Consider the following 23,438-nt stretch of genomic DNA (forward strand, 5'->3'; position numbering starts at 1 on the left):
ATTAGACGCATTGTGAGTTTCCTGGACGTCGTCTACATCGCTAAAAGAAAAATCTAAGAAAAAGAATCCCTTTGCCATCTTCCACTAGGTTTAAAAAAAAAATAAAAATGTAATCACCCCTTTGAAAATTCCCTTTTCTCTTCTCCGACTCCCTCGTCATCATTTGGGATGTGCTTGTCTTTTGTGATTTCCCTTCTTGGGTCGATGACCAGCCCTATCTTGCCTTTGATTGGCTTGTCTGTAATATTTTGCCATAATCTTATCTATTCATGACTCATAATAGTAAACCAACCAATCATCATTGATTTTTCCCGTTTATTAGTGTCCCCTGCCTGTGGCGTTGCACTCATCTTTCTCTATTTCTTTTTTTTCTTCGTCATTCTTTTTTTGTAGCTTGTAGCTTTGTAGCTAAGCTACCCGCTGCATCGGTCTAAAAAAAGCTAAGCTAAGGAAATCGCTACTCATTTAAAAAGTAGCCAAGCTACTGGGAAATTTAGTTTGGATACGTAACTTCACTACACGTAACAAGCTAATGCCCAACACTGCCAGTGAGTTAGTACCTGTTGTATTCAGATGACGTGCTAGCGTTCCTGCTGCCTAGAATGAGATCGTAGCGATTCAAAAACGTGACATTCGTTTTTGATTATTGCATCCTGTGTGTACAAATGTTTCAGCATATTGCTTGCATATCCTCCTTTTGATGAAGTAGCAGCTATAATTATTACAAGTAGCACCATTGCTATCCTTTCTTGTAAAATATTAGTTTGTTTCGACCAGGCATCGCCATTTTGAAATCTGACGTCACTATGCAGAATGCAGGTTGCGTGATGACGTTATCCCCACCTGGAAGAATTGATAAGCGAATCGCTTGACAAAATGGCAAGTGATTCAAAGGAGTTGATACACTAAGAATTGGTTCTGAACAAGAACCGTTTTTTGATTCCTATCCCTAAATGTATTGGTGAAATTTTACATAGTTTGTTTTACAGACCGTTTTGAAGCCACTTTCAGACCGTCACTTCAGGATGCGCCGTTTTGTGAGTGATCTTATTTTCATGCCTCCATTTCGACTGCGTCTTCTCTTTTACACAGCTTTTCAGGTAAATCTCTATCATATACTGAGATATCCGCTGACGTCACAGGGCAGATAACGTCACAAGTTAAAGCAATTTCCAAATAGCTCGTTTGGCCAAAGTTTGAAGGAAGGCAAGATTATTTAATAAATATCTTCGCCATGCCTCCACGGTTTGATTTCAAATTTTCGTGACTTTTGGGTATCCCAAATCAAACAAGCAGGTAACATCAGTCAAGACCATGTTTTTTTTACATATCTAGTCCCGTTTAAATCTAAGACTAGATCTGACCAATCTAATGAACTGATAAAGCCTACTTGTATGATAGGCGATACGATAAAACCTCTAGGACAAACTGAACAGTCTAGTCGAAGAGCAAATAGGTTCTGTTTGTTCATTCACATTGGGTTTGAATTTATGCCAGCAATATATAACTTGCAAGAAACCAGAAATGGTCAGGATTTTTTTAGAAGCTTGGAAGCTTTTTTATATTTACTGGAAATAGTTAAATTGTGAAGTTAAAACACAGGTTATGAACTTGACAGGACACGGCAGACCTCTATTGGTGTCTTACTAGTATTGTCGACACAGAAATCCTTTCTCCCTAAATGCTTATGGTGTCTTAAAGATGAGCTCAGCAGCAACAGTTCAATATTATTTTTACTAGAGATGCACAATATTATTGGCGACCAATAATTATCGACCGATAATGGAAATTATGACGTCATTATGACATTAATAATTCCGATAATGAAAAAATAACCGATAAAATGACCCTAAAAGGGTTTCCGACACCATTTATTTGTGGCGGCCCGCCACGAAAGAATTACGGCCGCCACAAATAAAAAAACAAAAAACAAAAAAAACTTTTTTTTTCCTTTTTATTTTTTTGGCTTTCGACTCGCCCGACCGCTCATAAAAGCAATTGAACTCTGTGAATGGAGCTTGTAGTTACATATTATATAAATATGTGAATATTATATAAATATGTACATACAGTGTTGTAATTATATTCCAACTCCGCGTTCTTCTTAGTCATCGCCGCCGCCGCTGCCACCCCCCGCCCCTGCCACCCCCCGCCCCTAGACAACCCCCCGCCCCACCCCCACCCAGCCCCTGCAGCCCGACCACATAACCACAAATAGATGCCTGACCTGTGGGAAACACTGACTTGACAACAAAATGAGTAGTTTATGTATAACTTCAGAGTTCATCTAGAGGCACAGGCTTCAGTTTGTTGCATTTTATGATTTCTTAGTTTAAAAAAAATGCAGTTTATCATTTGAACTCTTAAAATGCAGTTTATCATTTGAACTCTTAATTTCTTCATGTTCTTTAATTGAATTTTGATTTTCCATTTGGCAGGCACATATTGCACTATTTTATCACTTTATTACTGTTGGGGGAACATTTTGTTTTATTTATTAGATATTTGTCAATCAACAAGACATGTGACTCCACGTGCTTCGGTGTTGTTGCTAACAGCAATGCAGAATCTTAATGGCTTAGTGTAATTGGCCTCATTTATGCACGTAGTCTAAAAATAAAATTTCAGATGTTTTTACAAATTACACTTTCAACCCCCGCCGCCCCCCTACTTTTTAAAGAAACCAGACCGAGACAAAGAACGTTCAAAACAAGTTTTCTTTTATTTGATCAAAATCTAGTAACTAATACAAACAAATAAAAGTTGTCACCATAGATGTTGCTGCACCCCCCACTTCCGCTGGCATGCTGCATGTTTCCCCGCGCAAAAGAATGACGTAGCTCACCTAAAGCTGACGAAAATGTCACATACAGCGTATTGCGTTTAGATTGATGTCTCATTTGAAAAGATCTGATTACAATCGGATTTGGAATACCTCCTGATGTGTCCTGAATCTGATGCGAAAAGTTCAGATTTGAAGCACTTTGGAGTGTTTAGACCGGCAAAAAAAATGTCTGAGCTCTGTCCATGAGGGCAAAAAAATCTGATTTTGTGTGCAATGTGAACGGAGCCTTAGTAAATCTATCTGTAAACTATGGCTCAGACCTTGAGATTAAAGCATGGGTGTTTTTAAAATATATTTCTGTTCACACATTCAGAAGACCATTAAATTCCAACATGGTCAATCTCTCCTACTTGATAGGCAAGTTTAAATCATAAGACCTGATGTGCACAAGGTCCAATTTCAATTATTAGTTATTATAAAATTCTAAACTCATTCTATGAAAACATGTCAATTGTTTTTGATGTTGGTTATGTTATTTATGTTCTGTTTGCTGTAGAGGGCATGTCAAAAATGACAAAGTACACTTCTCAATCTAATTTGAACAATGGATTCTTTTGAGGTTTAATATTCAAAAACAAATGAGGAGTGCAAAGTGCACCGGTATCCTGAAGGTCTTCATTTTCAAAGAGACTTTCAAGGCTGGGACCATAAAGAGGCAAGCTGGTTTCTAAAGCAGTCCTGTCTTGACACACACTTTCCCACACACATTTTAATCTTACCTCTTCCACCGTGTCATTGTGAACCACAATATGGCAGCTGGTTCTAAAACCGACGCTATTGTACAAACTACCTTAAGGCCGTGACTATCTATTCGAAGCAGCCAAGCATTGATTTTGCATTGATTGAAGTAAAAACTGACTCAGTAAAGAGCATTATTCTGAGAACATTATCACTACTACAGTACTGTAGCACTGTTTTCCTAGTTGCTTTTTGTAGGCAGCACTAACATACAGAGCAAGTTCATCTATCAAGTCTAAATAAAGCATTTTTACCATTAGGATTAGATATTCCTTCAAAATACCTTTGAATTTCTACAGTGCGACAGTCAATCCCCTTAAAAATGTTGTTGGCTTTTTTGTGATTGCCTACAATACCTGAAATCGCACAAGCTTTTTTGGAAAGTTAGGGCAAAAGTTGCAATGTTTTGAGGTTTCTATTTTTCAATAAAATTGATTTAGCCTGGTATTTCATGAGTTTATCAACATTTTAAGTGTTTTTTTGTAACCCGAAACACCAAACATGCTGTATTTGCACACAAGTGTGTAAGCAGTTAAATTTAAAATTAGACTCCAGATTGCAAAAGAAGTAATTTTTTCTGAGCTAATTGGCAAATTACTCGCCTGTGTTAACTAATAATAATTATAGTAACCACACTAAAGGCTCTCTTATTGACGTCCTTATGCTTCTGTTAAGTTGCAGGCATTCTCTGTTTATGATTTAAGGTTGAAAAGAGTTTTGTCAATCTAAAACACAGCAACTAGTTTACCCCCAATGTTGCAATTCTTCATCAAAAAAAGTTGCTAGAAGTCACTAAGATGACATCACTTCATTTGCATAATTGCAATAGACTCCATAGGACAGATGAATAAAGTTGTGAGAGAGATAAAAAGTCATATTTAAGAAATACATATTTGAATTAGAACAGCAGATAAACCTGTTTATTTTTAGTATGTTTTCTTCACATTAAAAAAAAGGCTCTGCATTGTTAGATTTGATCAAAATAATGGAGGGTTCACGAACAAACCAAATCTTTTAACTTGCTCATTAACATGAGCAGTGATTTAATTTACTGGAAAGTAGGGCTGCACGGTTTTAAGAAAAAAACAAATTGCAATTTTCTCTCCAAAATTGCAATTCGATTTAAATTTTTTATATTTTATACAGAAAAATGCATAAAACTGCAAAAATAACGAGTGAATGAAGACATGTTACTTTTAGACTGTCAATCCACATATTCCTGTCTCGAGTGCCACACATTAGAACAATATGCAATCATTGAATAGTTTACCTTAAAAATATTTGGTTTTATGCAGACAGACTTAGAGCGTTTGTCTACACTATGATCCTAAATAATCAATAAAAACTATACAGTGTTAATAGTGTAATGTAATCATAAAATATAGTAATGCAGGTAACCATTTAAAATGATATGCACTTATTTTTTCATCAATGTGAAATTTTTTACCATTGTACTGTAATTGGAAGTTAATACCTTTTATCCCAGGGGTCTCAAACTCAATTTATCCAAGGGCAGCTGAAGACAGAGTCTCGGTGAGGCTGGGCTGCATCAGGTATTCCACAAAAAGAGTTGAAAAAATTCGGATCTTCTCAAATGTCTGATTTTGAATACAAAATACTATGAAAAATAAATAAGTTAGGAATTGATAAAAAAAAAAAAAGTGAATATATGTTTTGGAGATGTGGAATATATTTTAATTCCACTTGGTGTCACGGTCTTGTTTAGCCAACGCACAGGCAACGTCTCGATGCACGGAGAATGTCATTTCCGCAATGTGCGTCATTTCCGCTCTTTCCTGTTCGGCAGCTCGGTGGATAGTGTGGGAAATTTGTCCTCTGCATTTGACCCATCCCCTTGATCACCCCCTGGGAAGTGAGGTGAGCAGTGGGCAGCAACCGTGCCGTGCCCAGGAGTCATTTATGGTGATTTAACCCCCAATTCCAACCCTTGATGCTCCCTGCTTGGCACTCAGCATCAAGGGTCGGAGGATAACAGCCTGGTTTCCTTTGTTGTTGCGCTTGATGTTGTTGTTGTTCATGATGACATGAGCACCATTGCATTTGTAAATGTTACAAAGTACTGGGATAGCCAATGCAAAAAGGCGACTGCTCACAGAGTGTTATCCGCCATGCTCTTACACAAAAATGAAGAGGAAATGACACCGTCCTGTTGTTTTAATTGTAGTAATAAAGGACAAATGAAAACAAATCGAAATATGTAATGTTCATCGTGTGAGGCAACACAAATACAATGAGAATAGTGTGATGCAAATAAAAAATCATGACACACAAACAACGGTGTGATCCCATAATTGGTCCGGGTTATCGGGGACCGTTATTGCCGAAGGACACTATGCGCCTTCCTGCCCATCCCACCAGCCTGTCTGGTTGCCTGCTCATCGTGTTTTGTGATTTTGCGCCTGAACCTTTTGTTGCAGTGCCTTTTTGTTCTCCTGGCACCCTAGTTTTTGTATTTTGAATCATTGACAGTTTGGACAATAAACGACTTGTCGCATTCACCGCTCTTGTCCTCTGCGTATTTTGGGATCCACCACATTAAGCCACGACATAAACGTATAATGTCCCACTGGGGAGCAACTTTAAAAACTTTTTTTGGTAGTGTTGTGAACGCAGCGCGCTGGGAGGAGAGGAATGTCAGCTTGTGCCCAATAGAAACGAGGCAGAGAAGACAACTCCACGGCAACACAGCTGTAACTTTTCACTCAATGAGAAATGTTTCTCTGCTTGCATTAAGCCCAGTCGATGTCCCACCCCCGAAAGCCATATGACCCGTGATTGGTAGGTTCGTTGAGCTGCACACACAACACTATAAAGTTCCATTCATATAAAACTTGCGGGCCGCAACATCATTAGACTTTTCATATTGTGGTGGGGGCTGCAAAATGTTGTCTTTGGGGGCTGCAATTGGCCGTGTGTTGCGAGTTTGAGACCCCTGCTTTAAAAATAAAAAGGATCTTAATTTCTAATTTAACATAAATACATATTGAATATCTATTAAAAAACCTTGAAGTGCATTTTTCCCGGTTGTAAAAACTAGGTCGGGTTGTTTTCTTTTTGTTGTTGCATCATGTGATCACAGCAATCTCGCTCGTTCGTCCGTCTTCACAAGCTTGTACTGCCCATTCGCGTTGAAGCTGAAATATTCCCACAAAGGGTCATTTGGCTTTGCAATCATATTTTTCCTTTTTATTGTTATTACTTTGCGGCACTTCTCACTAGTGAGTCGCGAAAAACAAGGCTCTTAGTCTGTCTGTGAATCCTGTATGTGTGTGTAAGCTAGTGGTCTTGCTGTTCACCCACTGAAACAAAGATTGTGAATGACAGAGAAGAGGGCTCTCTGTTAAATAAACACGCTCATGCAGAAAGTGAGACCTCTTTCTCTTTCTCCCTGTTTGTCTAAGAAAACAAACGGACATAGCAGTTTACCGATGCCGGCAACTAATTTTCATTTATTGTTCGATTGATTGGCTTATTAGCTATCGGTCGAGGCCTAGTCACTATTAAAACTTTTTCCATTCGCGTACTGGCTGCTTCCACTGCAAACTTGCTGTTTCTTTAAACACTTATGTTTGGCCCGGAGGCAGAGGACGCAAGGATCAACAATACGGATTGTCGAACATGTCTGTTAATGAAATAGCCATGATGGCGGCTAAAAAAAAACCTATGCGTCTTGCAGTAATTTGTTGCACCTATTAAAACCTCAATGTTAATTCAATATCGATAAATCGTACTGCCCTATTTGGCACTGAAGAAACATTTTCATTACAGTTATTTTATATCTTGCTTTGTAAACCAAGCGGAGAATAGCAGCAGCTGTCGCCAACGCTACTCGTTTAGGACATTCTCTGCAGAGTGAAATGAAACACCCGGAAAAAGTTGTTACATTTGTCGCTAGTCGCGTTTAAGGAAATCACACGTCAACTTCTTTATCATGTAAATGCTGCAAGGTCAGCATTGAAATCAGGATGTGTTCTCAATGGCCTTATTTGGACAAGTACAGTTCAATTAAAAAGTTAAAAGTAAACCATGAAGTGAGGATGGCGTTATGTTGCTAAATGTTTATGCACTACATTACCCAGAAGTCTTAGCGCTGTAGACAGGTACCGGAAGTGGGTCTAATCTATGACTGAGGACAACATTTGTACTATCAGAGCAATATAAAGTTGATATATTATAACATGTTGCCGTTCTTGGTTTTCCTACACAAGATACAACCATACTTTTTAATTAGACTTGCTTATTTGAGTACTACTTGTGGACACATTTGATGAAAAATGGCGGTTGTTCGAAATATTCAGAGAAGTTGCAGACATTGGACAAAGTTGCAAGGCCACCCATAACTTGGAGGAATTGGTTTGTGTGAATGGGAGCAATTGTATCATCGCAAATATCCGGAAGTACTGACAATTCATTACCATTTCCCCAATTTTTTTTTTTTTTTTTTTTTAAATAAATTTGCAAAGGTTTCTGTGTAAAAATATTTATTAACTGTACAATATTTTAGTAAATCAGTGTTAAAAAAGTTCACTTACAGGTGCTTTGTCACTTGCTCCAATCTATTATTTTGTGAGTTTAACACAGTATAACCCAATGGAGCAGTGCAATGGCGTTAAGGTGTATGTATTTACACAACCAAACCCCCAATCAGATAATACACTACCTGGCCAAAAAAAGTCACATTATTTAATCTTTGGTTAGATTGCCATTAACTTTGATTATGGCACACAGTTTTTAGAAGCTTCTGCAATTTCACATTTGTTTCTGTCCAGAGTTGCATTCATTTTCCGCCAAGATCTTTTATTGATTGCAGCGATTTGGACCACTGCTCTTCCCCTTTTACAAAAGGCTTTTGATAGTTCTTAAAACTTTAAAATTTTAAAAGTCTTATTAGTTGCAAGTATTGCCAAATATTTCTTCTCATGTTTTATGCATTCCAAACATATTTTTAATGACCACAGGATATGTTTAAAAATGTTTGTTCAACAAATGAGAAGTAACTCACTTCATCAATCTAAGCGCACACATATAATACTTGTATGACAGTGACAGGTGATAGAAGTGTGTCTCGGGTGTTCACGATCAGTTTCTGGCATTATGCAATAGGATTTCCCAAAAACTGCATATTTCGAGTAATGTTGAAAACACACACACATTCCCCAACATATAAAAAATGGTGGTGTAAGTCAGAATTGTTCAAAGAATGGTTAGGTGGGGATTTGCGGCATACTGCTTCTCAAAAAAAAAAACCCAAAAAAGCAAAAGAGCACAACACAAAGAGAAAAATATTACATGTTGATACTTTTAGAGCAATGCCTACATTTCTGTTACTAATCTGTTTCAAAAGGTCAGACAAAATTTGGATCGTACAAAAATAAAGGAATTTTCCCTTAAGAAATAATTTCCTTTCCAGACACTCAAAATACAAAACAAATTTTGTCGAGAATAATTACAGTTTTACAAGCAGAAAACAACTTAAAATACAAAAAAAAAAAGAGAAATGAAATGGATGAATGAGCATTTAACATTTATTGTTAATGATGGGGGGCAGCGAGAATGTCATACATTTGATTCCCGGGGACTTTCTGTGTGGACTTTGTATGTTCTCCCTGTGATTGCTTTGGTTCCCTGCCGGGTACTTCGGCTTTTTTCCACCTCTGAAGACAAAGGCTGATTGGCAACACTAAATTGGCCCTAATGTGTGACTTAGGGCTGGGCGATAGGGCCTTTTTTTAATATCTCGATATTTTTAGGCCATATCGCGATATACGATATAGAGTCAAGAAAATGAGTATGTAAACACCCTGCTATTTTGCAAGTTCTGCCACTTAGAAATCATGGAGGGGTCTGAAATTTTCATGGTGGGTGCATGTCCACTGTATGAGAGAGAACTTATAAAGAAAAAAACAGAAATCACAATCTATGATTTTTTAACAATTTATTTGTGTGATACAGCTGAAAATAAGTATTTGAACACCTGTCTATCAGCTAGAATTCTGACCCTCAAAGACCTGTTAGTCCGCCTTTAAAAGTCCTCCTCCACTTCACTGTATTATCCTGAATCAGATGCACCTGTGTGAGGTATTTAGCTGTATAAAAACACCTGTCCACCCCATACAATCAGTAAGACCCAAACATTCAGCATGGTTAAGAGCAAAGAGCTGTCCAAAAACACCAGAGACAAAATTGTACACCACAGGGATGGAAAGGGGTACGGAGAAATTGCCAAGCAGCTTGGTGAAAAAAGGTCCACTGTTGGAGCAATCATTAGAATATGGAAGAAGCTAAACATGACGGTCAATCTCAATCGGAGTGGAGCCCCATGCAAGATATCACCTTGTGGGGTCTCAACGATGCTAAGAAAGGTGAGGAATCAGCCCAGGACTACACGACAGGACTTGGTCAATGACCCGACAAGAGCTAGGACCACTGTTTCCATGGTCACTGTTGGTAATACAAAAAGACGTCATGGTTTGAAATCATGCATGGCACGGAAGGTTTCCCTGCTTAAACCAGCACATGTTAAGGCCCGTCTTAAGTTTGCCAATGACCATTTGGATGATCCAGAGGAGTCGTGGGAGAAAGTTTTGTGGACAGATGAGACCAAAATTTACCTTTTTGGCCGTAATTCCACTATGTGTGTTTGGAGGAAGAAGAATGATGCCTACAATCCCAAGAACACCATCCCTACTGTGAAGCATGGGGGTGGTAGCATCATGCTTTGGGGGTGTTTTTCTGCTCATGGGACAGGACTACTGTACTGTATTAAGGAGAGGATGACTGCAGCCATGTATTGTGAGATTTTGGCCAAAACCTCCTTCCCTCAGTCAGATCATTGAAGATGAGTCGTGGCTGGATCTTCCAACATGACAATGACGCAAAGCACACAACCAGGAAAACCAAGAATTGGCTTCGTAAGAACTATATCAAGGTTCTGGAGTGGCCGAGCCATTCTCCAGACCTAAATGCAATTGAAAATCTTTGGAGGGAGCTGAAAGTCTGTGTTACTCAGCGACAGCCCAGAAACCTGACTGATCTAGAGAAGATCTGTGTGGAAGAGTGGGCAAAATTTCCTCCTGCAGTCTTTGCAAATCTGGTAAAGAACTACAGGAAATGTTTGACCTCTGTAATTGCAAACAAAGGCTACTCTACCAAATATTAATGTTGGTGTTCAAATACTTATTTTCAGCTTTATCACACAAATAAATTGTTAAAAAATAATAGATTGCGATATCGGGAATTTTCTTTTTCGGTTATCTCTCATACATTCGAAATGCACCTATTGTGAAAATTTCAGACCCCTCCATGATTTCTAGGTGGGAGAACTTGCAAAATAGCAGCGTGTTCAAATGCTTATTTTCTTGACTGTATATTACGATATTTTGCCTTGGCCTTGAATGAACACTTGATGCATTTAATCACAGCAGTATGATGATTATATGTGAATACATTAAAACATTCTTCTTCATACTGCATTCATATATGCTACTTTTAAACTTTCATGCAGAGAGGGAAATCACAACTAAGTCAACTGACCAAAAGTGTGTTTATTAAAGTTATTAAGCAATGGCACAAACATTCAAGACATTTCCAAAACATAAAGTGCAAGATTGTCGGAGACATTTTAAGTGTCAAATAAAAATGAGTTGCATAATAGGAAATCAAATAGTATTCGTCCTTCACTATGTGGTAGGTTACTACGGACGTTTTGAAATTCTCTTCATTCTCTAGCGAGTGACTTTTCAAATGATGCTACATATTAGCAGTAATGCTACTTTTTATAGCAACGCTTTTGCCCCACACTTGACAAATTACGGTTGTCTGTTCGATATATTCCCACTTGAAGCCGAACCACTGCCAGATGATGGACCCCCAACTGTTTTTATTGGGAATTAAGTGTTCCTTCATTTGTTACCAGATCCGCACCTTCTTTCTCTCATAGTACCACTCGCACGGCTACGTTAGCAGCTAACGTAGCCCGGTCTGCTACCTCTCTGCTGGGCGAAGGGCGTATACGTATGTGACGTATGACGTGACAGTATGTGACGTGTGTAAGTTTGTGTGCCTGCTTGTCTGTGAGAAGGAGAGACAGGAAAGAGTGAGAAGAGCCTGAAGTGTAATGCCCCCAGCTAAAAGCAACTGCGTGAGAACGTATACTTGAATATTACGTTATAGTCATTTTCTATATCGCACAGAGACAAACCTGCGATATATCGTATATATCGATATATCGCCTAGCCCTAGTGTGACTGTTAGAGGTGTGGGAAATAATCTATTTTTAGAGGTTATTTGCAATTCGGACATGGATGATTACAGAATTGATTAGTAAAGGTCATTTAATTTAATATATAGTAATGCAGACAGTTCTAAAATTTGACTGACTGCAGTGCGATCTGAGCAGCTCTTTTATTATCAAGCACTTATGGTCCAGTTTTTCACATATTTCTATTAATTTAATAAATGTGGGAATTAATTTAACTGTTTACTATTCCAAATGAGTTGTCTTTTAAAAGTTGCAAGTAATAGGCACTTTGTTAGTGAAACGAAAAGAAATGTAAAACTGCATCAATATACAAAAATTAAAGATGCATCAATAATTCATTTTTAATCGAATCATAGCTCTTGAATGTTTATCGAATTGTGAGGTGCCTAAAGATTCACTAATCTGTTGACTGTGAGTGTCAATGTTTGTCTATCTGTGTTGGTCGTGCGATTAGTTGGCGACTTGTCCAGGGTGTACGCTGCCTTCTACCCTAGTACAGCTGGGATAGGCTCCAGCCCCCCGCAACCCAGAGAGGGACAAGCGATAGAAAATGGATAGATGTATGAATGTTGATTGCGGAGAGGTACTGTTGGAAGACAGGAGAGAGCCACACAGATGCCACGCCACCTCAACACTTAATTGTGCATTTTTTCCTAAATTCAGTAGTGCAGTAGTTCAGTAGTTTTATCAAAGTGGTGGCATTTTCAACGTTTTTGGATTGATTGTGGCTTATTTGCAGTTGTAAGCAATACATTTATCAAAGTACTGTCACTTGCAACTTTCTTTGGCCCCATGGTGGCTTTTCAGTCGTTTGCACAAAAAAAAGGAAATACGCTAAGTCACCAATTCATTGTTTACAAGATTAGACGAGTACTGTACTCTTATACAGGGCTTCTTAACCTTTTTGACCTCGGGGCCCAACTTTTCTACTACAGAGGGGCCTACTCAAATATTAACACTGAATTAGTGAGCCTACTCTTGATTTGAATCGTATTTAATTATGTCTAACAGTTTCAACCATGTCAAATGATATGAAACCATGTGTTGATTATAGGTTATTATTAATACTTTTATTAAGGCTTAGGTCTGGCTGAGTACAAAAATAAATACTAATCTAATGTACTGCAAAAGTAGGGACTTATACAAACTGATAGGAAATAAATGTACATACAATTACACATCGCTAAAAAAATAAATTCTCACTAAATTGATAATAATAAATAATAATATATGCTTTGTAAATAAACTGTCAATAAGTTTTGGGTGCAAATTAAATACAGCTTCACCACTTTAGTCATACTTTTTGCGCTTAAGAAAAGTCTCTTATGACTTTAGCTCCAGATTTCATCTGTTTGCTTGTCATTACTGCCACAAGTGGTGGAAAAGTGTATTACAACTGAGTAGCACTGCGGCCAATATGGACCACAGCTGAGAAACCGATTTTTTTTTGCAGCCTAGCAATGGTTAAGAAAAACTGCTCTAATAGATATACATAAATAAAACTTACTTTAAGCCAAAATATGTATAGTAGACTTTAAAACAATTGTGCTATAGTAAAGTAGCAATATTTGAAGTGCGCTGTAGCAAGGAATGACTGCATACAAAAACCGGAGCAGAATTTTGGCAAAACGTTATGTGGAAGAGTGGGGTGTATGAAACCAAAGTATTATTGTGACTAATAATACAATCTATATCTTAATCCTTTTAACAAAATAAAAAAAAACGTTCCAAAAAAATCTTAAATTGGCTCCCCTTATCCTTTGATTTTGTGGCCTCATTGACAAAGTTTTGGGCACACCTGATGTAAGGTGATAAATAGCTGAGTCATTGTTGGACTTGTATCCACGTTTTATTTCTAATTCAACAAATAGAAGGTGATTTCTAACAGGTGCCCCATATATGCCGTTATGCCAATGTTTTTACTGCACTTTCGATGCATGAAAATGTTTTGTCTCATGAGACACTGCAAAACTGTTGTAGATAAACAAACAAAGATGGACTTTATTCAACTATGCTTTAAGATAATTACACAAATTGTCAATGAATGGAATTGGAGGTCTGAAGGGTTTTGTCCTTCCCTCTCCTCTCTTGTCAAGGACTCAGCATCCACAGATGACATGTGGTAACACAACCTCGTACCACTAACACAGCATAGCGTTTACAAACCACCATCCTCTCAAGACCCACAGCAGCTCAGCTCAGCAGTCTGTCTTGCCGTCACTCTGAGCTTTTGGTTTCTAAGAAGGGAATTTCATGGGAGGAGAGTGAGGAGGAAGAAGAAGAGGAGTTGCATGCACACCAACCTGGAGATAGTGCAACGCCAGTCCACTCTGGAGTTCAGGATCCCCCACCGTTTTGTCTGCCCTTTGTGTTCACCCATTCTAATACTTCCCTCTAAAGTCAAACATAACGAGTGAGTTCATATGGCTTTCTTACTTCACTTTTTTGGGGTTAAATAATCATCTTATGTATTTTTTTTTTCTTGCTGTAATTAATTTGATTCACATTTCCTTGTGTGTGTTTGTATATTTCTGTTGTTGTGAAGTGCAATTGTCCTGTACAAACAGCCTGTATTTAATGCAGCTTGATTTTAAGTTAAAAATGAAAGAAATGAAAAAGAACATTTTATGCACTATCTGCCTTTTCCTGCTCTTCTGGAAGTCTAACCCATTTCTTCTCCATAGTGAATATTACTGCTTGTCCTCTGGGCACAAAGCCTCTCTGTGCTTTTACTTTCCCTTTCTCCTTAGTTAGTCTATGCTCCTTTTTAAAAAAAAACGGGTAAATTGTATAGTTGACAGAACAGTAAGCTCTCTATATCAAAAACATTTATCACCTCATTATTACGCCCCCTCCCTCTGTCTCCTTGTGCTTTTTTCTAATCTGCACATGTTAAAATAACAGGTTTGTTAGTCATTTTGGACATGTAAAGTGAAACAAAATACTGTACCACTTTTTGCTTGACTAGACACAAGCAGGGTGTGCGTGAGCGCTTGTGTGTATGTTCATGCACGCGTACGTATGTATGAAGGTGAATTACTCACAATGTCCCATGACCAGGCTGCATTCTTTTTTAAGGGAATTGTAAAGTAACACTTGCTGTCTCATTCTTATTCCGCAAGTTTCCATCACAGAGTGTGCGCGCATGCTCTGTTTGAACAATTTGCATTCATTTTGCTGAGTTTTAGTGGGATAACAAACTTTTCTTTTTCCATAATTCATTATTTAAGAAAGGGTTGATTTTTTTTTTTTTTTTCAACTCTGCTAAGCTTAAGGAAAACCTGCGCGTGTGTAATGTCTTTTTTATGTGACGTCCCACCTGTATTGGGGGAAATTTTTCTTTATAAGAACTTTTTGGCAGGGTCACACAAAAAGAAATGCAAGGATGAGCTATTTCTGCCCAATTACTGTGTGTTTGTGTGTCCCTCCCGCTCTCCAACAACACCTTTTTGTACATTTTAAACATGATCTGCTAATTTGACTAATGTGAGCACTGACTATTTTAGGAAGCGTCAGCGTAAGTGCGACCATGGAGGAGAAACTGTTGGCTCAAATACTTTATAAACGCTGTCTTTATTTTCTCTTTGTTTTAAACAGTTTTTGGGTGTCAGGGGGAAATCCATACCAAGAACAAAACAGCTGATTGTAATGAATTGTCATGGTTGTGTACACCAACCTTTTTTTGTGTGTTTATTTTTATGAGATTTGATGTGTCAAGTTTGTCAACACAAGCCAGGCAGGACACAGAGTGCGGTTTGCTGCTAGCTCTTGATTTTGTGTGTTTTTCCCCTCTTCGACTCTGCAAAGCCAACTATAGTCACTGTCAGTATCTGTATTCACTCACAAGGCAGATGCATTTCTTGAAGAGAATGTTTTTTGTTTTTTTCCAGATTCTGCTATTTTTTTGTCTAAAATTTCATTGTTGGAAATTAATGTATGTATATATTTTTGACTTTAACATTCAAGGAATAAATATGTTGTTTGAGATAGATGTTTTTTTTTCTCCCCCCCACCATGGACAAAATATAATTTTGGTTAGTCACTATTGAAATCCTGTCTGTTATAAGCTAATCTATAGTTCTGGAAAGTTCCAATATGATAGTATTGGTACACACAAAATGTATTTGGAAAAAAAAGACAATCTTACAACAATATCTGTTTGTATTAGGTTATAAAGTGTTTATTTTTCACTAAATTCCTTCATTTTGTAATCTGCTGTGATGGCAAAAAGGCAATTTTACCGTACTTTTACTAACTTTTGGTGCTGTAATGTATATGTGCAGCGATGTAAACAAACACACAGGGTACAAACAAATGGTGCCACTGCAACAAAGAAAATAAACAAATCAAGATGGAGGTTGTGTGATGAGCTCCAGTACAGTATATACCGGTAGTTGCCAAGTAAACATGTGGAATTGGCCTGAAGACTTCAAAAGCTATTATTGTCATGGGTAAAATGTTGCAACATTGTCACATGTTTAAAACTTGTGAATAATCCTGATAAAGTGCTGGCTAAGTAAGTATAAATGTCCTATTACTGTGTGTGTGTGCGTGTGTTTTGTGAACAAATAACACACTTAAAAATGGGGGATAAAAAGCAAATAAAACAAAGACTTACAATCATGACTTTTGGGTGTTTGAATACAGTATTAAATTATTTTAAATATGTTTAAGCAAAACTATTTTAATAATTGCGCATTGATAAATTATAACATTAAAATAGTTATGTATGCTTTTGTGCTCGTAATTGCCTGTTTTTTTCCCTCTTGTTTTGCAACCAGCTCAGTGATTTGTAAAAGATTTCTTGTATTTATTTTTATTTTTATCTAGTCTTTCATTCTGCACCCTCATGTTGTCAGCATCCAGCTTTGCTGTGCAATTATGGAAAAAACAAGTGACTTCATTATCTCTTTTTTTGGATTTGTTTTCTAAAGAGTGTTTATTCCCGTTAAGAGTGGTTAATTTCACTAATCTCAAAAACACATAACATTGCTTTCAAATCATAAGGGAGCAAAAAAAAAACAATCTCTTGGTTTTGCCATTGAAATAAAATACCTCATTAAATTTACAGGAAGTTATTTTTCCTTCTGTTCTCAAGTGGCACAAGTCAGCTGATGTGTGAAGACTAATCTTTTTTTTTTGTTTGGCAAAATGTACGAAAAAACACTTTAGATGTGTGGAGTGCAGCAGAATGTGCCAACCTTTTAATTGAGAAGTAATCAGCCTTCCATCCATTTCCTACCGCTTATTCCCTTTGGGATCGCGGGGGGCACTGGTGCCTATCTCAAATCATATTTTATTTTTATTCAGCAGCATCATTGGCTTAAATAGAAAGATGATTCCCAAAGTTCGGGGTTTAAGTACAAACCCCGTTTCCATATGAGTTGGGAAATTGTGTTAGATGTAAATATAAACGGAATACAATGATTTGCAAATCACGTTCAACCAATATTCAGTTGAATATGCTACAAAGACAACATATTTCATGTTCAAACTGATAAACATTTTTTTTTTTTTTGTGCAAATAATCATTAACTTTAGAATATGATGCCAGCAACACATAAAAAAGAAGTTGGGAAATGTGACACTAAATACTGATAAAGTTGAGAAATACTCATCAAACACCTATTTGGAACAACCCACTGGTGTGCAGGCTAATTGGGAACAGGTGGGTGCTATGATTGGGTATAAAAGCAGCTTCCATGAAATGCTAATAAGTAATTCACAAACAAGGACGGGGCGAGGGTCACCAATTTGTAAGCAAATTGTCGAACAGTTTTAGAACAACATTTCTCAACGTGCTATTGCAAGGAATTTAGGGATTTTACCACCTACTGTCTGTAAAATCATCAAAAGGTTCCGAGAATCTGGAGAAATCACTGCACGTAAGCGATGATATTACGGACCTTTGATCCCTCAGGCGGTACTGCATCAAAAACCGACATCATTGTGTAAAGGATATCACCACATGGGCTCAGGAAAACTTCATAAAACCACTGTCATTAACTACAGTTGGTTGCTACATCTAAGTGCAAGTTAAAACTCTGCTATGCAAAGCAAAACCCATTCATCAACAACACCAAGGAACGTTGCTCGCTTCGCTGGGCCCGAGCTCATCTAGGATGGACTGATGCAAAGTGGAAAATTGTTCTGTGGTCTGACGAGTCCACGTTTCAAATTATATTTGGAAACTGTGGACGTGGCGTCATCCGGAACAAAGAGGAAAATAACCATCCAGATTGTTATAGGCGCAAAGTTCAAAAGCCAGCATCTGTGATGGTATGGGGGTGCATTAGTGCCAAGGCATCTGTAACTTAAACATGTGTGAAGGCACCATTAATGTTAAATGGTCCATACAGGTTTTGGAGCAACATATGTTGTCATCCAAGCAACATTATCATGGATGCCCCTGCTTATTTCAGCAAGACAATGCCAAGCCACGTGTTACAACAGCGTGGTTTCGAGAGTGCAGGTACTTCCCTGGCCCGCCTGCAGTCCAGACCGATCTCCCATCGAAAATGTGTGCCGCATTATGAAGCGTAAAACAGAACAGCGGAGACCCTGGACTGTTGAACGACTAAAGCTCTACATAAAACAAGAATGAGAAAGAATTCCCCTTTCAAAGCTTCAACAATTAGTTTCCTCAGTTTCCAAAATGTTTGAGTGTTTTTAAAGAAAAGGTGATGTAACACAGTGGCGAACATACCCTTTCCTAACTATTTTGGCACGTGTTGCAGCCCAAAAATTGTAAGTTAATTATTATTTGCAAAAAAAAAAAATTAAGTTTATGAGTTTGAACATCAAATATCTTGTTTTTGTAGTGCATTCAACTGAATATGGGTTGAAAAGGATTTACAAATCATTGTATTCCGTTTATATTTACATCTAACACAATTTCCCAACTCATATGGAAACGGGGTTTGTACTTCAAATAGGAATTATTACTAAGCCACACTCAAGAGAAAAAAAATACAATTAAGCACTAATTTAACAGATTTAAGGCACATTGTAGGAATACTTATATTACCTGGAAAGTCATATCTTTATCAGAATAAGTTTGAAGTTATATAATTAATTGGTAAAATTGCAGGAATACCAAATGGCCATGACGCGAACCTAACAAGAAACAGACAGCACGTTAAATGATTTCATTATTGCAGAGTTTACAACTTTTTTTACTCGTAAAAATGCCAGTATTGTTGTAATATTTCAGTCTTTTAATCTGACTTTTCTTATCTTAAAAAAAAAAAGTTTTTTCTTAACTTGTCTTTTTTATCTGAACACCTTGGTCTTTATTTTTTAAACAGGACTTAAAATAATCAAAACATACTCAACTTTTAATTAAATAAAATCACAACATTACAAGTTTTATATATTTTATCATTTATGCCTGTACTAGTAATTTAAGTAAAAGAAAAAAAAATTCAGAAATGTGATTTCACAGATTAACTTTAATATTATTCTTGTAACATTTAAACTTTATTTGTTGTATTACCATTTGTTTTTGTAACTTCTTGGGAAAACAAAATTTACTTGATTTTCCTGACGTTACAACTTAATTCTTGTGACGTTACACCTTTTTAACCCAAAACAATACAACTTAATTATAGTAATGCTACACCCTTTTAACCCATGAATGTTACACCCTTTTAACCCACAACATTACAACTTATTTCTTGTAACGTTACAGCTTTTTAACCTACAACATTACAACTTAATTCTTGTAATGTTACACTCTTTTAACCAACAACATAACAACTTAATTCTTGTAACGTTACACCTTTTTAACCAACGACATTACAACTTAATTCTTGTAATGTTACACTTTTTTAACCAACAACATAACAACTTAATTCTTGTAACGTTACACCCTTCTAACCCAAGACATTACAACCTAATTCTTGTAATGTTACACTCTTTTAACCAACAACATAACAACTTAATTCTTGTAACGTTACAACCTTTTAACCCAAGACATTACAACTTAATTCTTGTAATGTTACACCGTTCCAACCCACCACATTACAACTTAATTCTTGTAACGTTACACCATTTTAACCTACGACATTACAATTTAATTCTTGTAACGTTACACCGTTTTAACCAACGACATTAAAACTTATTTCTTGTAACGTTACAGCTTTTTAACCAACGACATTACAACTTCATTTCTTGTAACGTTACACCTTTTTAACCAACGACATTACAACTTAATTCTTGTAACGTTACACCCTTTTAACAAATAACATTACAACTTAATTATTGTAACGTTACACCCTTTTAACCCACGACATTACAACTTAATTCTTGTAACGTTACACCTTTTTAACCTACGACATTACAACTTAATTCTTGTAACGTTACACCCTTTTAACAAATAACATTACAACTTAATTATTGTAACGTTACACCCTTTTAACCCACGACATTACAACTTAATTCTTGTAACGTTACACCTTTTTAACCTACGACATTATAACTTAATTCTTGTAACGTTACACCGTTTTAACCAACGACATTAAAACTTATTTCTTATTAACGTTACACCTTTTTAACCAACGACATTACAACTTAATTCTTTTAACGTTACACCTTTTTAACCAACGACATTGCAACTTAATTCTTGTAATGTTACACCCTTTTAACAAATAACATTACAACTTAATTATTGTAACGTTACACCCTTTTAACCCACGACATTACAACTTAATTCTTGTAACGTTACACCTTTTTAACCCAAGACATTACAACTTAATTCTTGTAACGTTAAATCCTTTTAACCAACGACATTACAGCTTAATTCTTGTAACGTTACACCCTTTTAACCAACAACATTACAACTTAATTTCTTGTAACGTTACACCCTTTTAACCAACAACATTACAACTTACTTTCTTGTAACATTACACCCTTTCAACTAACAACATTACAACATAATTTTTGTAACGTTACACCCTTTTAACCAACAACATTACAACTTAATTTCTTGTAACGTTACACCCTTTCAAGTAACAACATTACAACTTAATTCTTGTAACGTTACACCCTTTTAACCCAAAACATTACAACTTAATTCTTGTAACTTTACACCCTTTTAACCCAAGACATTACAACTTAATTATTGTAACGTTACATCCTTTTAACCCACGACGTTACAATTCAATTCTTGTAGGGTTACACCCCTTTAACCCACAATATTTCCTCTCGGAAATTCTGACAATTTTTCATCACATTTAAACCGTTATCCTCAAACTAGTGTAATAATTATTGTAAGATAACACCCTTACTCTTGTAACGTTTCACATGTTTCTAATATAACTTTGAAAATAAATTACTTTATTCTCATAACATGATACGTTTTTATTCATAAAATTACCTCCAGTAAGTGACATCTTTCTTTTCACATTGGCTTGTTTCTTGTTTTATTTTTGTAATTTTAAAACATTTAAACTTAATACTGCCACTATACTCATGTAACATTCTGATATTTACATAACATGCCCTTTCTCTAAAAATAGGACTTTGTTCTCATAACATGACAATTAATTTTTCAAAAAAATTCCTCCAGCAACATCGCAATCTTTCTTGTTAGGTTATTTTTGTAATATTATGATTTTTATACTTGATACCGCCACTACTGCCATTACATTGTGACGTAATATGTTTTACATACATTGTGTCCTTTCTTTAAAAATGACGTCGGTCTGCTCACATGATGTTGTTCTTATTACATTACAGTACTTTTGTAAAGGTACATCTTTTACTTGTAATACTGCCACTATAGTCCCATAACATGGCGACTATTCTCAAGGATTCAAGGAGCTTTATTGCTTCTTTTCGTAACATTGTGACTCGTTTATTTTTCTTTTTATATTACAATGTTGTTTTTGTAACATTACGGGGTTATTTTGGTAACATTCTGACTTGCTTGTCTTACTGCCACAATTTAACATTGTGACTACCGGTAATCTTGCGAAATTAAATTTTTTCTATAGGCTGTCAAAAATAAAAGTAAAAGCATTGTTTCATGTGATTAATCGCACAAATATTTGCATTAGTCATGTTTTTAAACCGATGAATCACACCTACAGTATACATGCTCCTTTGCCATGGTTACCTGGAAGGCAGCACAGGTTTTAATCAATCAGTGATGTGCTGGTTGGCAAATGTCACTCCAAAATGCTCCCTGACTGGACTTTCAATTAAACTGTTACCAAGTTTTGAACAAATAAATAACATGCATTCAAATAAAACATGTTTAAAACATTCTGGCAACACAATTACATGTGAGTGCAAATACTGGGGTCTTTTTTTAACTTAATAGAAATCATGCAAACAAGTAATAACCTGTGATAAATTCAAATTTAAATGTGTGATTAATCATTCGGCAGCACTATTTTTTTCATAAAATTGCAACTTTTCTCTAAATATGTAGAGCTTTGTACTTATTACTTTACGATTTTAATTTCACAACATTATGACTTTTGCACCTTCAATTATGCCTCTATTACCGCAATATTGCAACTATTCGTGCAGCCAGTGATGTGCGACACTGCTGATTTTCATTTCCGATCCGATACCGAGTAAGTTTCAGTATTCGTAGATACGGATCCTATACCGATATTTTATGCAAATATACATAATGTGTATTTCAAATGTTGCTGATCCTGTGGCTTCATTGTCAAACGATATAAAATCGAAAGAGAAGATGGTGTTATCCTGCACTGACTGCATTATTTATTTTCAACTTTTTACTATGCAGTGTCTCCAACTTGCGTTACACAAAAGAATACAAACACTTGCCGTTTTAGAATACGAAGTGACTCATTTTAATTGCCAATATGTTTTTATAACTAAACAGTTTGCAATGGCTGGTGTATTGGAATTGCTATGTATAATTTAATGGCACTTTGATGAATTATTTAGGAAACTTAACGTAAATAAATCTAAGCTTTTTTTGCCTATGTGAGATTAGTGTATTTTATATGTATATTTTTTTCTTACCAATCGTGTTTCATTTATCAATTGTTTAGTTACTTTACATAGTGTTATGGTTAATGATATATATTATCTCAAATAACTTAAGTCCTAATATTTTGATTTGAAAATCGATATTGGAACATAAAGATTTGATATCGGCGATATTGATATTTCAGTATGGATCCGCACATCATTACTTACAGCATTACGATATGTTTTTTTAAACTTTTCTCTAAATATTTGATTCAATTCCGGTAACATCAGGCTTTGTTCTTTTTTGTGGTCATTAGAATTGTTTTTTTTCCTTTTCAGTGTGGCTGTAGAACTACTTGGAGGATAATATACAGTAGGTGTGAATATGTAAGGTAGTCATATGCACGGTATTCAGAAAATAGAAAAGTACATCAAAAGACTATTGGCACAGTTGCCTGGACAGATCCACTTATTTCTTCGAAGCAGCACATGCAAGCAAAGATAAAGGGATTGGAATTGTATTGCTTGAACATCTCAATGTTCTTTGTTTGAGGTGTTGACTGTGTGACCCCTTAGCGTGGTGGTTCATTTGCACTGCCTCCCCTCAACCTCACATGTCAT

At 36.3% G+C, this 23,438-nt stretch overlaps 1 protein-coding gene across 4 annotated transcripts in view; it reads left to right on the forward strand.

The window, feature by feature from the left end:
• Positions 1–23,438, forward strand: part of ppm1aa (protein phosphatase, Mg2+/Mn2+ dependent, 1Aa) — a 62,712-nt gene that overhangs the window by 15,768 nt on the left and 23,506 nt on the right. Inside the window, exon 6 of one of the 4 annotated variants that reach the window (XM_061895256.1) lies at positions 5,391–5,621. The exons of 2 other annotated variants lie outside the window; for them this stretch is intronic. In XM_061895256.1, coding sequence (XP_061751240.1) covers positions 5,391–5,402 — 12 coding nt within the window. In that variant the 3' untranslated portion in view covers positions 5,403–5,621. Of the gene's footprint in view, positions 1–5,390; positions 5,622–13,960; positions 15,852–23,438 lie in introns of those variants that run through there. One more of the 4 variants, XM_061895255.1, reaches the window with a different exon arrangement.

This window comes from Nerophis ophidion, linkage group LG03, assembly GCF_033978795.1.
Source record: "Nerophis ophidion isolate RoL-2023_Sa linkage group LG03, RoL_Noph_v1.0, whole genome shotgun sequence".
In the NCBI taxonomy this organism is placed as follows: Eukaryota; Metazoa; Chordata; class Actinopteri; order Syngnathiformes; family Syngnathidae; genus Nerophis; species Nerophis ophidion.